Source organism: Salmo trutta, chromosome 15 (assembly GCF_901001165.1).
Source record: "Salmo trutta chromosome 15, fSalTru1.1, whole genome shotgun sequence".
Lineage (NCBI taxonomy): Eukaryota > Metazoa > Chordata > Actinopteri > Salmoniformes > Salmonidae > Salmo > Salmo trutta.
In genome coordinates, this window is record NC_042971.1 from 37,056,064 (window position 1) to 37,073,120 (window position 17,057).

The 17,057-nt window shown below is 41.1% G+C and overlaps 1 protein-coding gene across 4 annotated transcripts in view; it reads left to right on the forward strand.

The window, feature by feature from the left end:
• The first annotated feature begins 5,380 nt into the window (after positions 1 to 5,380).
• LOC115148920 (Down syndrome cell adhesion molecule homolog) overlaps positions 5,381 to 17,057 on the forward strand; it is a 135,303-nt gene continuing 123,626 nt past the window's right edge. For all 4 annotated transcript variants that reach the window (XM_029691232.1, XM_029691234.1, XM_029691233.1 and 1 more), the window contains exon 1: positions 5,381 to 6,300. In XM_029691232.1, coding sequence (XP_029547092.1) covers positions 6,258 to 6,300 — 43 coding nt within the window. In that variant the 5' untranslated portion in view covers positions 5,381 to 6,257. The remainder of the gene's footprint in view (positions 6,301 to 17,057) is intronic.

Below are 17,057 nucleotides of genomic sequence, written 5' to 3' on the forward strand. Positions count from 1 at the left end.
GGCTTTTCTGGCCGCTCTTCCGTAAAGCCCAGCTGTGTGGCGTGTACGGTTTAAAGTGGTCCTATGGACAGATACTCCCATCTCCGCTGTGGAGCTTTGCAGCTTCTTCAGGGTTATCTTTGGTCTATTTATTGCCTCTCTGATTAATGTTCTCCTTGCCTGGTCTGTGAGTTTTGGTTGACGGCCCTCTCTTGGCAGGTTTCTTGTTGTGCCATATTCTTTCCATTTTTTTAATAATGGATTTAATGGTGGTCCGTGGGATGTTTAAAGTTTTGGGTAATTTTATAACCCAACCCTCATCTGTACTTCTCCACAACTTTGTCCCTGACCTGTTTGGAGAGCACCTTGGTCTTCATAGTGTCGCTTGCTTGGTGGTGCCCTTTGCTTAGTGGTGTTGCAGACTCTGGGGCCTTTCATAACAGGTGTATATATACTGAGATCATGTGACAGATCATGTGACACTTAGATTGCACATAGGTGGACTTTATTTAACTAATTATGTGACTTCTGAGGGTAGTTGCTTGCACCAGATCTTATTTAGGGGCTTCATAGCAAAGTGGGTGAATACAAAGGGGGTGGCAGGTACCGTAGTGGTAGGAGAGTTCGACTAGTAACTGAAAGGTTGTAAGATCAAATCCACAAGCTGACAAGGTATAAATCTGCAGTTCTGCCCCTGAACAAGGCAGTTAACCCACTGTTCCTAAGGCCATCATTGAAAAATTAATTTGTTCTTAACTGACTTGCCTAGTAAAAGAAACAAATATTTAAGTACCACTTATTTTTTTCATTTCACTTCACCAATTTGGACAATTTTGTGTATGTCCATTACATGAAATCCAAATGAAAATCAATTTAAATTACAGGTTGTAATGCAACAAAATCGGAAAAACACCAAGGGGATGAATACTTTTGCCAGGCACTACAGAGGCCATCTATCCATGTTGGTGCACATTATAGAATAATGCATGTACACTAAGTATACCAAACATTAGGAACACCTTCCTAACCTTGGCCTCAGAACAGCCTCAATTCGTCAGGACATGGACTCTACAAGGTTTTGAAAGCGTCCCATGTTGACTCCAATGCTTCCACAGTTGTGTCAAGTTGGCCGGGTGTCCTTTGGGTGGTTGACCACCCTGGAAACACACGGGAAACAGTTGAGCGTGAAAACCCCAGCAGCATTGCAGTTATTGACATAAACCGGTGCACCCGGCACCTACTACAATACCCCGTTCAAAAGCACTTACATTTTTTGTCTTGCCGACTCACCCTCTGAATTGCACACATACACAATCCATGTCTCAATTGTCTCAAGGTTTTAAAATCCTTATTTAACCTGTCTCCTCCCCTTCATCTACACTGATTGGAGTGGATTTAACAGTTGACATCAATAAGGGATCATAGGTTTCACCTGGATTCACCTGGTCAGTCTATGTCATGGAAAGAGCAGGTGTTCAGTCTACACACAATACTCCGTTAAGACAAAAACATTTTTGGGGGGCATTTTTTGCTAATTTACAAATAAATAAAAACTGAAATATCACATTTACATAAGTAGTCAGACCCTTTACTCAGTACTTTGTTGAAGCACCATTGGCAGCGATTACAGCCTCGAGTCTTCTTCGGTACGATGCTACAAGCTTGGCACAACTGTATTTGGGGAGTTTCTCCCATTCTTCTCTACAGATTCTTTCAAGCCCTGTCAGGTTGGATCTGGAGTGTCGCTGAACAGCTATTTTCAGGTCACTCCAGAGATGTTCGATCGGGTTCAAGTCCGGGCTCTGGCTGGGCCACTCAAGGACATTCAAAGACTTGGCCGAAGCCTCTCCTGCATTGTCTTGGCTGTGTGTTTAGGTTCGTTGTCCAGTTGGAAGGTGAACCTTCGCCCCAGTCTGAGGTCCTGAGTCCTCTGGAGCAGGTTTTTATCAAGGATCTCTATGTACTTTACTCTGTTCATCTTTGCCTCGATCCTGACTAATCTCCCAGTTCCTGCTGCTGAAAAACATCCCCCAGCATGATGCTGCCACCAACATGGTCACCGTAGGGATAGTGCCAGGTTTCCTCCAGACGTGCTGCTTGGCATTCAGGCCAAAGAGTTCAATATTGGTTTCATCAGACCAGAGAATCTTGTTTCTCATTGTCTGAGAGTCTTTAGATGCCTTTTGGCAAACTCCAAGGCTGTCATGTGCCTTTTACTGAGGAGTGGCTTCCATCTGGCCGGTCTACCATAAAGGCCTGATAGTTGTAGTGCAGCAGAGATGGTTGTCCTTCTGGAAGGTTCTCCCATCTCCACAGAGGAATGCTAGAGCTCTGTAAGAGTGACTCTCTCGGGTTCTTGGTCACCGCCCTGACCAAGGGCCTTCTCCCCTGACTGCTCAGTTTTGCCGGGCGGCCAGCTCTAGGAAGAGTCTTGGAGGTTCCAAACATCTTCCATTTAAGAATGATGGAGGCCACTGTGTTCTTGGGGACCTTCAATGCTGCCGAAATGTTTTGGTGCCCTTCCCCAGATCTATGCCTCGACACAAATCTGGTCTCGGAGCTCCACGAACAATTTCTTCGACCTCATGGTTTGGTTTTTGCTCTTGAAAAAGAAAAGGAGAGCCGCACACTCTAGGAGCTCAGATGCAATAATTGAATAACCTAATAACCAATGTTTCGACAGACAAGCTGTCTTCATCAGGGTATAATGACAAACACTGCGGGTTACTAGTTTATAAAGTGTCAAAGAACATACAAAAACATGAATGGATAGCATACGATAATAGATACAATTTGGCTACATAGGCCTACAAACATTTACAATGAATAGCAAAATCACAATAATCACAAGAATGGCTTCAGATCAAAGTCTACGTTGAGACCGAAGGGAGCAATGGTCTATAAATTAAAGATCCAGGCAGCCTCTCGTTTTAAAAATAAATTGTCGAGGTCACCCTCTCTCCTAGGGAGAGAGGGTCATTCAAGGGTTTTTCTTTATTTTTACTATTTTCTACATTGTACAATAATAGTGAAGACATCAAAACAATGAAATAACATATATGGAATCATGTAGTAACCAAAAAAGTGTTAAATCAAATATATTTTACATTTGAGATTCTTCAAATAGCCACACTTTGCCTTGATGACACCTTTACACACTCGTGACATTCTCTCAAACAGCTTCATGAGGTAGTCACCTGGAATACATTTCAATTAAAAGTTAATTTGTGGAATTTCTTTCCTTCTTAATGCGTTTGAGCCAATCAGTTGTGTTGTGACAAGGTGGGGGGGGTATACAGAAGATAGCCCTACTTGGTAAAAGACCAAGTCCATATTATGGCAAGAACAGCTCAAATAAGCAAAGAGAAATGACAGTCCATCATTACTTTAAGACATGAAAGTCAGTCAATGCGGAACATTTCAAAAACTTTGAAAGTTTCTTCAAGTGCAGTTGCAAAAACCATCAAGTCCTATGATGAAACTAGCTCTCATGAGGACTGCAACAGGAAAGGAAGACCCAGAGTTACCTCTGCTGTAGCGGATAAGTTCAGCATCAGAAATTGCAGCTCAAATAAATGCTTCACAGAGTTCATGTAACAGACACAACTCACCATCAACTGTTCAGAGGAGACTGTGTGAATCAGGCCTTCATGGTCGAATTGCTGCAAAAAAATCACTACTAAAGGACACCAATAATAAGAAGACTTGCGTGGGCCAAGAAACATAAGCAATGGACATTAGACCGGTGGAAATCTGTCCTTTTGTCTGATGAGTCCAAATTTGAGATTTTTGGTTCCAACCGCCGTGTCTTTGTGAGACGCAGAGTAGGTGAATGGATGATCTCAGCATGTGTGGTTCCCACAGTGAAGCATGGAGGAGGAGGTGCGATGGTGTGGGGGTGCTTTGCTGGTGACACTGTCAGTGATTTATTTAGAATTCAAGGCACACTTAACCAGCATGGCTACCACAGCAGTCTGCAGAGATATGCCATCCCATCTGGTTTGCGCTTAGTGGGACACCTCCAGGCTGTGTAAGGGCTATTTGACCCAGAAGGAGAGTGATGGAGTTCTGCATCAGATAACCTGGCCTCCACAATCACCCGACCTCAACCCAATTGAGATGGTTTGGGAAGAGTTAGACCGCAGAGTAAAGGAAAAGCACCCAACAAGTGCTCAGCATATGTGGGAACTCCTTCGAGACTGTTGGAAACACACTCTAGGTGAAGCTGGTTGAGAGAATGCCAAGAGTGTGCAAAGCTGTCATCAAGGCAAAGGGTGGCTATTTTGAAGAATCTAAAATATATTTGAATTTGTTTAACACTTTTTTTGTTACTACATGATTCCATATGTGTTATTTCATAGTTTTGATGTCTTCACTGTTATTCTACAATGTAGAAAATTGTAAAAATAAAGAAAAACCCTTGAATGAGTAGGTGTGTCTAATTATTTTGACTGGTACTGTACAGTATGTAAATAAGGTATTTCTATTTTTCACCAACCTGTTTTTGGCTTTGTCATTATGGGATATTGTTTATAGATTGCTGAAGATAAAACAATGTTTTATACATTTTAGAATAAGGCTGTAAGGTAACAAAATGTGGGAAAAGTCAATGGGTCTGAATACTTTCCGAAGGCACTGTATGTTACGCTATATCTATTTTAATTTCTGTTTGATTTTCTTGACAAATCAAAAGATGCCCTTCAGTTATAGGAAATTACATTCACGTGGCTATTTTTCTTTCAACACCAATGCATTTTGTTCAATAGGTTACCTCACAGCCTTGAAAGGACATATTCACGACCCTCATTTTCACGTGACATGAGGGAAACCATGAGAAGGTGTGCAGCACATGACAGAAGAAAACGTTTTTTTTTTGCTGGTAAGAGAGAGGTTGAGGGGAGTAGGCTATGATAGCCTACTTCCACATTAACAAGCTGCAGTAGAGGCTATTCTTATCCATCTATTCAGTGACCATTTTGAGTGTGTAGTATCATAGCTATCGGCAAAAGGATACATTTCCAATCTTATGTTTGGTCTCCCTAGTCGGTTAGATGCACGTGGTTCCTGACATGGCCGCTGTCGATGCCCCTACTGCAAGGGAGGCCTCTGCTCATATTCGTCAAGGTCAATTGATGAATGCAGTCAAAGGCTGGCTGAATCCCAACACTCCCGCGGGGCACATTAAAAAACACATTAACACATTAAAGGACATGATTTGATGTCCTCCAATTAAGATAATTTCGTTATTTTTTTTCTAAAATAAATGTCAGTCTAGCCAGGTGTGTATCACGCCTTTCTCATCACCCCATATCCTAGCCATAGCATCTACAACAATCATTGGCCTAATTATAACTTGAGTATTTTAATGTAGGCAATAATAATGTCCTTATATACCCATGATGGACACCTTGGTATCCTCTCTCTCATAAAGAGTGGAGGCAAGCCCTGTTTGCAATCTAGCGCTCAGCACAAGGGATGGAGTGGCGAACTGCTGCACCTTTAAGGCAATGAAGAAGAAAAGCGGCCGCGGAGGAGGAGGCGAGAGTTATTCCATAATGCTCTGAGCCAGGGAAGGTTAGCGCAGGGACCAGTGTGATTTGTACGGCTGCGGGAAGATGCGTGTGCTTGTTGCTTGCTGGATGGAGAGAGGCGGCGAAAAGGGAATGAGTTTTCAGTACAGCTAACAACTATTGCTTCCTGCTTACAAATTCATACGTAATTTTTTTATCCAATCCAAATGTATGCATTTTTTTTCACTGGAAACTTTTTGGTCTCATTATTTATTCATAGTGTTTTCTTTATTTTGTAGACTAATTCGAATTGTTTTAACTTAATTCTTTATTTTCTTAGAATTTAATTTGGGAATTCCACCTGTGCATATTGCGCTTGTCCCTCCTCGTGTCGTATGCGTCTTCAGCCTCCAGTCTCCGCTCTGACTCAGCCGCACTCACCTGGACCAGAGCTCAAGGAGGCGAGACCCACATGTACCCCGCAGAGCATCGCGCCCAGAAGCGGGGAAGGCTGCACTAAGGCACGGCGTGGCCACTTCAAGAGAGACGTACAGTTGGATCTAAGCTCTTATCATAAGACCATCACCAGAAGCTCATACCTCCTCTTCCCAACGCGAAGAGAGAGAAAGAGAGAGAGAGATACTGATTTGTACAGACCATCGTCCATTGCAATTGGCATATTGAAGAAATATAAAGAAAACTTAAGGAAGAAAGTGTGTGGAGTGAAAAAAAGAAAAAGCATAGCTTGGATATTGAACGGTGCGGGGCATGTGGATATTGGCTGTCATCTTTTTCCAGTGCATCTTGAATGGTAAGTTGTGCTATTTAAAATGAACTTCATTTAAGACATGCTCTGGAAATGTTAATTTAATGTTAATTTTCCTCTGAGCAAAACTTACCAGATATAGCCCATCTTAATTATTTGCGGAATAATATGATTTATTTTGTGGTAAAATGATATAGTAAATAGTTGTTGGTATGTCCTGAGAGCCCAGTTGGAGAGCGGTTGGATTGGGCAGCAGAAGCAGTGCTGGCTGAGCTGAGCCTGCCAGTCACATCCCGGTTAATTTGGCTACCTAATACCTATAGTTGGATACAACTATGTGAAAACACTGATTTAAAAACACTGAATAAAAACTAGACTCTACTTTGTTCTTTAGGGCGATTAACATAATATTTTATAGTAAGACATTTCTAGAATAGTGTAATAGTGCATAGGCTACAGTATATGGCGATGGCTTGATAGGAAAATATGAACTAAATGCTGGTATCGTTTTGATACATTTCGCAGGTTACACTTCAATAATAAGTAACCTTATTTCAATTTGGTCTAATTGTACTTTATCCCCATATTTGTATCTAATGAATTTGATTAAACACTTTTTGGGGAAGGGTAACTTCATGTTTAAAGTAATATCAGATGTTGTTTTATTTTTATTATTTCCAATTAGTAATTATCGTTGCTCATTTGCATATTAACATCAATACAATTAGGAATTATATATATTAATTCATAACAGCATAATCACATGTGAATTACACTTAAATAGTGTGCCACTTAATTGTGACAATAAAATGCAATGATTTCCCCTAGGCACATAGGGTATATTGATATTTTAAAAGGGTTTTCATAAGGGAAAAAACATGCTTATTTGCTATGGGAAATTTAATAGGCCAATTAATGTTTTATATGAGAATACAATTTACTAAAATATTCCATTGATTAACTGAATTAATATGTGCATAAGATAATCTCTTTATTTCCATAAAATCAGAAGGTATCCTGTGAGATAATACTGAAAAAAAGGAAACAACTCAGTTTATGCTGTCTTTTTTTTATGGAGCTACACCCACCATATTAGAAGTACAAACATGGAGGCATCAGGATCTAAAAAAACAGTTGAGGCAAGCCCCTTGTCGCCCATTTCCCTGTGTTCCCCCTGAAACAGTTGAACACAATCCTTTTGTGTTACACAATGCAAAGGTGATTGGCCTGTAATTCCTTAAAAATGTGGATTTGATAAGAGGCAAATGTGCTTTTGGGTTGGGGCTGCCTGAACGCTTAGCGAATACAAGAAGGGTGTGTGTGAGAGAGAGGGGGGTGGGGGGAGAAGGAGGTTGAGGAGGACAAGGGGTTGGGGGTGTTTGTGGGGGGGGGAATAATCCTGAGACAAATTGGACATTTAGAGGATCTTTTTAAAGATTGATGGATGGAGTGGGGGCTAAAATTAAAGTGGACAGATGCATGTAAACTGAGGGGAGAGAGATGCGTCAACCAAAGATGACAGAAAAACCATTTTGTGGCAATGCTGAAGGGCTGAATGAGGTAGTGGTTTGCCACAGAAAATACAGTGATGCAGTGAGGGACATGTACAAATGCATTTTAACACAACTGAGGCGGGACTGACTGGTTCTAGAGAGAGCCCCTGTTCCATAGTATGATGTCCATTTCAAATATCAATCCATTATGTGCTACAATAAACCCTTGTGTGAGCTGAGAGCACTATCTCTCTCTTAGCTTTTGAACAGCTTCACATGGTGTGTTTTGACCATGCAGGCTTCGGCGTTGTAAAATGGCTGCTCCTGAAGCATTCAGCATGGAAACTTTGAATGAAAACACGACTGTGGATATGATACATCCAGAGTCTATGGCTGATGTTGATGATCTGTGTTTTGTTAACAGATTAAGTTTATGAAAGAGTCACGTTGTCAATCTTTGAGGTTATTGAAATTATTGTTTTGTGGGCAGGAATGGCACACAATAATATACAATACAATATTATTTCATTTTACATGCTTTTTTCTTTCAAAATTATGTGTTTAAATCAATAAATCATAGATATGGCTGATAGGTCATAGATTGAAAAGGTCTTATACTGCAGTGTTTCTTATGATATCAGGCTACTTTGCATATTGCTCTATTTCTTCCTGATTTGTATTTTTTTGAATGTCCAACCAGCGTCCACATCACCAGCACTATCCTATATAAGAATAGTCCAATGTGTAGCCTAGCTCTTCTGGGCAGAGAGAGAGAGAGACGGAGAGTGATCGAGATTGGATTCCAGACATAACGGCTTTTAGGGTTCTGGTCTAGCAGCACATGCTCCTGAGGTGGTCTCTATGGAAACGTGGATAATGAGTGTTGGCGCAGTGTGGGCTGGGTCTGAGCAAGGCCGCACTCTGTGCAGGTGACCCCGGAAGTGCTTCCCCACAGATTAGACCAGTCACTCCTGCAGCTCTATGATATTTTTGTAGACAGAGAAAGGATGTGTGAAGGTTATTTTTGCATGTTTTAAAGATGTTATTCTGGTGGTAAGCTGTCTGTCGTTCTGATACTTTATTCCCAGATTTCTGCTGTTTTTCCAGGACTGACTACCGCAATCAGTAATAGTTTGGTTCAGGTCTATTTGTTTGGTTTAGATGTTGTATTAGATTGTGTATTTATAGTATTTGAGTTATGCAAAGGTATGGAGCAATTTATTAACAAGTTGTTAGATCATGTTTTCTTTTTTTTAACTACAGCCTGACATTTGACAATGTAAATCTGCAGAATCTGCAGGGCTCTTTCTGTTGCATATATTTGCTGCTTTCCGTTTTTAAGACTGAGGTGCAAACTCATCTTGTCTTTGGATACAATTTGCAATCATAAACAATTCACAGTTGCAACGAGTAAAAAGCATTGTAGTGTTGATGTCAATGACACTTTTCCAGTGCTGTTGCATCAGTATTAAATGTACTGGGAACAACAGATCTATCCATGGAGAGACAGACTGGGGAAATGGCATAATGTTGTTTTTGCTCAGCAATGCCAGGGGGCAAATATGACACATGCTCAATTGGACACTAATAAGCAGTGCAAATATACAACAATGCTCCTCAATTGGCACTCAGTATCACTGTGTGTGTGTGTGTGTGTGTGTGTGTGTGTGTGTGTGTGTGTGTGTGTGTGTGTGTGTGTGTGTGTGTGTGTGTGTGTGTGTGTGTGAGATTTGCCCCCTACCTCGGCTAATTCAGACATGAACCATCTCAGTGTGGATTCACCCTACCACCTTTCAGGCAGACAGTAGTGTTTTGCCATCAGAACATAACCAAATTGTGTCTTTCATCTTATTCAAACACACATTCAGTAGTAAGACTTCCAATGTGGAAAATGCCTTAATCTATGCTGGCCTACAAGAGGATTCCTATTTAGAAGATTAAAGCTATCCTAGGCCTGGCATCTGAATAGCTGTCACTATCAGTTAGACTGCTCGTTTCGAACAGGAATAGCCTAGGGAACCAGGCTACAGGATTAACCTTGATAAAGCTGTCATGACCACAGAGATTTTAATCAACCCATCTGGGAGATCTCCACAGAGAGAGACCCAGGTTTGGTGTTATCATAACAGACATGTTGACTTAGTAATTGGGTGCTGTGTTTTTGTCATTGTATATGGGGGCAGGTGAGTGGAAGTAAAGGGCAATTATATTTTGAGTGTAAATGTACCTGTAATTATACAAAACATTAAGAACACCTGCTCTTTCCATGACATAGACTTAGACTGACCAGGTGAATCCAGGTGAAAGCTATGATGCCTTTTTGATGTCACTTGTTAAATGCACTTCAATCAGTGTAGATGAAGGGGAAAAGACAGGTTAAAGAAGGATTGTCTCAGTTGCCTTGAGACAATTGAGACATGGATTGTGTATTTGTGCTATTCAGAGGGTGAATTGGCAAGACAAAAGATTTAAGTGCCTTTAAATGGGGTATGGTAGTAGGTGCCAGGCACACCGGCTTGTGTCAAGAACTGCAACGCTGATGAGTTTTTTCACGCTCAACAGTTTCCCGTGTGTATCAAGAATGGTCCACCACCCAAAGGACATCCAGCCAACTTGACACAACTGTGGGAAGCATTGGCGTCAGCATGGGCCAGCATCCCTGTGGAACGCTTTCGACACCTTGTAGAGTCCATGCCTCGACAAATTGAGGCTGTTCTGAGGGCAAAAATGAGTTTGGGGGGGGGCTCAATATTAGGAAGGTGTTCTTAATGTTTTGTACATTCAGTGTACATGCCAATGATGGATGTCATTTATCAGAAAATGCAGGAATATCTACACACATATCCCCACACAGATCCCCATTGTCTTGAATCCTACTGTACTAGATACAGATACAATATTTTTCAAGATACTGTATTACTTTCCAGTCATTGTTTCAAATATCAAAGATCAACAAACCTGCACTCCAAACGCCATCTGTGCAACTCATAGATTTGATTTGGGTTCTTTTTTCTTTTCTAAATGTCACCTTATGAAAGACATTGAACAGTTTGTAAATAAACAGTTATTATTGCATTATCATTATTATTTAACTAGTAAAAACAGAAGACAACATTGTTTGGAGGTCATGTTCAGGCCAGTGGGAAACTGGCTGGTGGTGTCCTTTGGTATATATCTGTCAGTTCACGTAGAACCACGCCTGCATGACAGAGCCACAGCAACAAACACACACGCACAAGAATAAAGTGAAATTTGATAATACTCCTCCAACAGCAAAACATTTGCTCTAAAAATGACCTAATAGATAAATACCAACAGCACTATAAAATAAAGCCTTACAAAATACATCCTTCCCATAAAAATCAGCATATGGCAAGTATTTGCAATATCTAAAACATTGTGCAAGATGGATGTCATGACATCTCCTAACATATCCCTGAGCTTGGAGTTGGCTGTTATATCCAGAACAGACTGAACCATATGGTAATGTGTGCACATTGAAATGTTAACTGTTTCTTTTAACCCAGGCCAGAATGCTTAAGGAGATGATGGAGTGCAACTAAGCAAAGAGAGAGATAAAGAGAGAGAGAATGAGTCAGCATGTGTTACACACTGGTATTTGACACACTGTAAGGAAGTAAACTATTACACAAGGTTCCCACATGCACGCACATGCACACTCACAGGTTCTTCCTGGTAGGTGGTGTTTTATATCTGTGAATGAATAAAACAACAGTAGTTAGTAGATAGCCTATGTAATTTGTTTTCCACTTAGCTGGCATGCTAGTGTTTCCATGTTAAAGTGAGGCAGTAGGCTAATGCCCTGACCCTTCAGGAAGGCAGGAGCTGATCTTAATGTGGCACAGCTAGCCTACAAGTGGGGATACTGTGGGCCCTACTGTATATTCACAAGACAAGTGTCCTGCTTGGACTTTTTTTCTTACATTTGATTGTTGTACTGTGCAGCATGTATTTCTCAGAACTACCAGTTTGTCAATGTTGTATGAGATTTTATCTAGCGAAAGGGAATGCTTTCCTTGTTCATAGGCCTTCTTTTTCCTTTGAGATACAGCATACACCTTCAGCTACAATATCATTATAGATTGAGGCCTGAAAGGTACATATTTTAGGATGAGTTGAGTATACAGGATGAGTTGTTTTGACTTTGAGGGTATGTCATATACCATGTCAGGTCAAAAAGGGACTGGTGCTGAAGCCAACACACACATAGCCTACAGTATACTGTAGACTTGGCCATGGACATTTAATCCATATATCCATAATCCAACTTGAGCAGCGTGAGCATCAGTTGACATATAAAGTTTCCGGCTAAAGTCTTGATTTCTTCTCACATGCTCACTCTTGCCCTCTGGGACATCACCATGGTACTGTACTATAGACTTATCTGCTATTTTGAACAAGCATTAGAACAACAGTGCCAACAGTCCTTCCTGAGATAAGGGCTGTGTCCAGGTAGCCAGATCTGGAGACAGGGGTTGCCAGGTGAGGGGGTCCTGCCTGGTGGGTTTCTATATGTAATGTGGTGCATACACACACACTGCAGAGCTATTTTTGGGAGACCATTTTTAAAGTCTGTCACAGGGGTAATGGAATGAGTACCAAATGACCTCTACAGAAAGACTCAGGCTTTGTGGTTTTCTACACACAAGCACGCTCACACCAGGTCAAGCTCATTTATAACACATGGGACAGGTATCCCGCTATGCAAAAGTGATTGATCTCCTGAGTTGACGTGGGAGGCAGGTGAGGGGGCTTATGCATCTACACAGATCACACTCTTCTTTTTCTGTAGGTAAATAACATTAGAGTTGATAACCTTGAATACAATATTTTGCAATACAATGCAGCCCATTAAAGACAATGCTATACATTGTTATCGTATTGCACCAATATTATGGAAAAAGCAAAAAAGATGTGTAGCCAGTTTGAATGATTTTTGTCAGATATTTCCATTGTCTTCAGTCCACAGAAATGCTTCTAATGAAAGAGCTATATCAAATCAAGTTTTATTTGTCAAGCGCTCCGAATACAACCTTACCATGAAATGCTTACTTACAAGCCCTTAACCAACAATGCAGTTCAATAAATAGAGTTAAGAAAATATTTACTAAATAAACTAAAGTAAAAAAATGTAATAAAATGTAAAAGTAACACAAGAAAATGACAACAATAACGAGGCTATATACAGGGGGTACCGGTACCGAGTCAGTGTGCGGGGGGTACAGGTCCCTCCTTTAATTTTGTAAATCACATGACACATTTTTTTTATATTTTTTTCTCTTATGAGCATAATGCATTAAATTAGCACATTTAAATAAATCCAATTGAAACGAAGCAACACACAAGGTTAGTGTGTTTTATTGTTTCAGTGTGTGAAGTAATGCCTGTTTGTCTTATTCAGCCAGTGATTGTTAGTTGCTCGGCTGACTATTAGATGCGTTGAGGCATATCCGACAAGCCCTGATTAGTATACAAAAAAAATCGGCACAATTTCTGTAGCCAGAAATGTGTAAAATTTTCAAAGATTCTCCACAAATATCTCATTAAAGTGTTGCTAGTTTCAGTCTCCATTCTATCAGGCCTTCCCCAGAAGTGATTATGCTAATTGCTGTTTGATCAGATGATTAAATTATAATTTGATTAATCCTGAGCACTAAACGGTCTGAATACGTTTATGTCCACTTGGTAGTATAGCTTTGCAGAGCTAACGTCTCCTGTCACTATGTAAGCAGACATGACAGAGGAAGGGAGGGATGACCAGAGAATGACTGAGGCACACCATCCAGACAGAAATAAACATGATTTTTTATTTAGATTGCATTTATTTAGATAAGTTAACCAAAAATGTAAATTGTCTTAATGTATATCACATTAAGCCAATAAAAAATGCAGGTGTCCCAGTCAGAGAACACCTGAAATTATAAATAAATATTAGTGTAGCCTATTTTTGCAGTGAGTCGAGTAAAGAATAGCCTGAATGCAGCTTGCTGTCATCATTGTCCTAGTGAATTTCCGCCAATCTTGTGTACCCTCAGTTATTATATTGTTGTGAGGTTGGGTCCTGTTGGTAATATCACTGACTGATGAGGACAGTGTCCTGTGTGTCCCCTAGAATCCACCCCTCCTGTTGGGGACAATTTCAGGTGTTCTCTGACCGGGACACCTGCATTTTTGAAGGGCAGGTTCCAATGCTTGGTCACACACACACACACACACACACACACACACACACACACACACACACACACACACACACACACACACACACACACACACACACACACACACACACACACACACACACACACACATACAGACACACACGCACGCACACATGCACGCACGCACACACGCAAAAAAAGCAGGCTGCCTGGCTCTGTCTCCCACTGTGGTATTAGAGAGGACTCTGCTGCAGTATGCTTACTCAAGATGGAGTAGCCCTGCCTGTGAAGCAAGTGGAGAGGGTGGGGGAGAGGGAGCGGTAGAAAGGAGAGGGAGGGGAGAGAGAGAAGGGCATGTTTCCTGAAGCATCAGAGAATGGCTGTGAACGGGAGGGAAGGCAATGATGTCTAGTTATCTGACGCACAATCCCTTTTAACCCCAGGACTTTGATTTGCCCTATTCTCGTGACAGCCTCTAGCTACTATGGCTAACTGTTCATAGCTTTTTGTTTCTGTGGCTGCACATTTCTTTAACAACAAAAAAATGCAGCTTCTGTATTTGCAATGTTTAATAAATTATTCCTGTACACCTTTTTGTTGTTTCTGTGGCTGCCTGTTTTGAGCACGCCATATTTAATTGACAACAATATAAAAAGAGGCAGCTACTATACAGTATCTGTAAGGTTAACCATCAATACGTTTTTCCATAAACCCTAACTTGCATTGAAAAGGACATGTGTCTCCCCGATACATTTAACCATTTTAACCATCTATAATTAATGCTCAAGGTGATTCTCTGTCAACTGCTTGCATCTACTCCCCCAGCTGAAGCCTTGGTGCTGCACACCACATGGATGTTCTTAACTTCCTAGAGTCTAGGGTCTATTTTCCTGAATTTCCGCCTGACTGACGTGCCCAAAGTAAACTGCCTGTTACTCAGGCCCAGAAGCCAGGATATGCATATAATTGATAACATTGGATAGAAAACACTTTGAAGGTTCGAGAAATGTTAAAATAATGTCTGAGACTATAACACAATTGATATAGCAGGCGAAATTCCAAAGAAAAACCAACCAGGATTTTTTGTTGTTGACCTCCCAGGCTCTTATAATGGAAAGCTATGTGTTCTATGTAATTCCAGCTCCCAGATTACAATTCCTATGGCTTCCTCTAGATGTCAACAGTCTTTGTTCATTGTTTCAGGCTTGTTTCTTCAAAAACGAGCAAGAAACATGTCTCCCCGATACATTTATCCATTTATAGTCAATTAATGCTCACGGTGATTCTCTGTCAACTGCTTGCATCTACTCCCCCAGCTGAAGCCTTGGTGCTGCACGCCACATGGATGTTCTTAAGGATGTCTGTTATATCATCCAGCCTCTTCTATTCCACAAAATCTCCCTGTTCATCCCTACCTGCTGGATCCAATAGGACTTATAGCATTAATCTCACCTGATCTCCCTGCACCAATCAGACTCACAGGCTCAAATTGACTGGCCTATCATAGGCATGTTTGTCAGACTGTCCTTTGAGTCTTGTCCTATGAGAGAATTGTTAGTCACTGTACACAGTCCTTTCGTACCCAGATACTCATAACTTTTGGTTTGGTGTTTGTGATGACTTATTTTGATCTGACTCTTCTAGTCTTTTACCTTGAGGGAGACTCATGTCAACAAAACAAGCTCTGATTCATACTTTGAACTGGAAGAGATGCACACTCATAGTTGTCATTAAAAATTCTCTGTAGTGTACTTTAGAATTTTTTTCCAAAGAATGTCAGTCTGAATGTTGTCAGATGTTTGTTTGTTATAAGGTCGTCATGACCAATATGTGAGATTTTAGAATATCGCTGGAGGGGATGGCTGCCGTTTTACAGGCTCCTGACCAATTGTGCTATTTTGTGTGTTTTTTCGCATTGTTTGTTACTTATTTTGTACATAATGTTTCTGCTACCGTCTCTTATGACAAAAAATACCTTCTGGATATCAGAATGCAAAGGATATACTGTTGTTCCTGGACCAGTCCCAAAGCCTCATCATTCGCATGAAGAAAAGACTGAGATACAGGGTGCGTAGAGCCGGGTGCCTTGTGAGAATTCGTCAGCGGGTAACCCGCCTCTACCATCCGTTCTATTGGCCAACGTGCAATCACTGGAGAATAAACTGGATGAGCTCCGTTCGAGACTATCCTACCAACGGGACATTAAAAACTGTAATATCTTATGTTTCACCGAGTCATGACTGAACGACGACACGGATAATGTACAGTTGGCTGGCTTTTCCATGCATCCACAAGACAGAACACCGACCTCCGGTAAGACGAGGGTTAGTGGTGTGTGTCTATTTGTCAATAACAGCTGGTGTGCGATGTCTAATATTAGTGAAGTCTCGAAGTATTGCTCACCTGACGTAGAGTACCTCATGATAAGATGTAGACCACACTACCTACCAAGAGAGTTTTCATCTATATTTTTCGTAGCTGTCTATTTACCACCACAAACTGATGCTGGCACTAAGACCGCACTCAATGAGTTGTATAAGACCATTAGCAAACAAGAAAATGCTCATCAAGAAGCGACGCTCCTAGTGGCCGGGAACTTTAATGCAGTCAAACTTAAATTTGTTTTACCTAATATCTACAAGCACGTCACATGTGCAACGAGAGGACAAAAACACTTTAGACCACCTTTACTCCACACACAAAGACACATACAAAGCTCTCCCTTGCCCTCCATTTGGCAAATTTGACCATAATCCTATCCTCCTGATATCTGCTTACATGCAAAAACTAAATCACAAAGTACCAGTGACTCAATAAACACCGAAGTGGTCAGATGACGAGGATCCTAAGCTACAGGACTGTTTTGCTAGCACAGACTGGAATATGTTACGGAATTCGTCAAATTGCATTGAGGAGTATACCACCTCAGTCACCAGCTTAATCAATAAGTGCATCAACGACGTCGTCCCTACAGTGACCGTAAGTACATATCCCAACCAGAAGCCATGGATTACAGGCAACATCCGCACCAAGCTAAAGTAGCGGGACACTAATCTGGATGCTTATAAGAAATCCAGCTATGTCCTCAGACATACCACCAAACAGGCAAAGCGTCAATACAGGACCA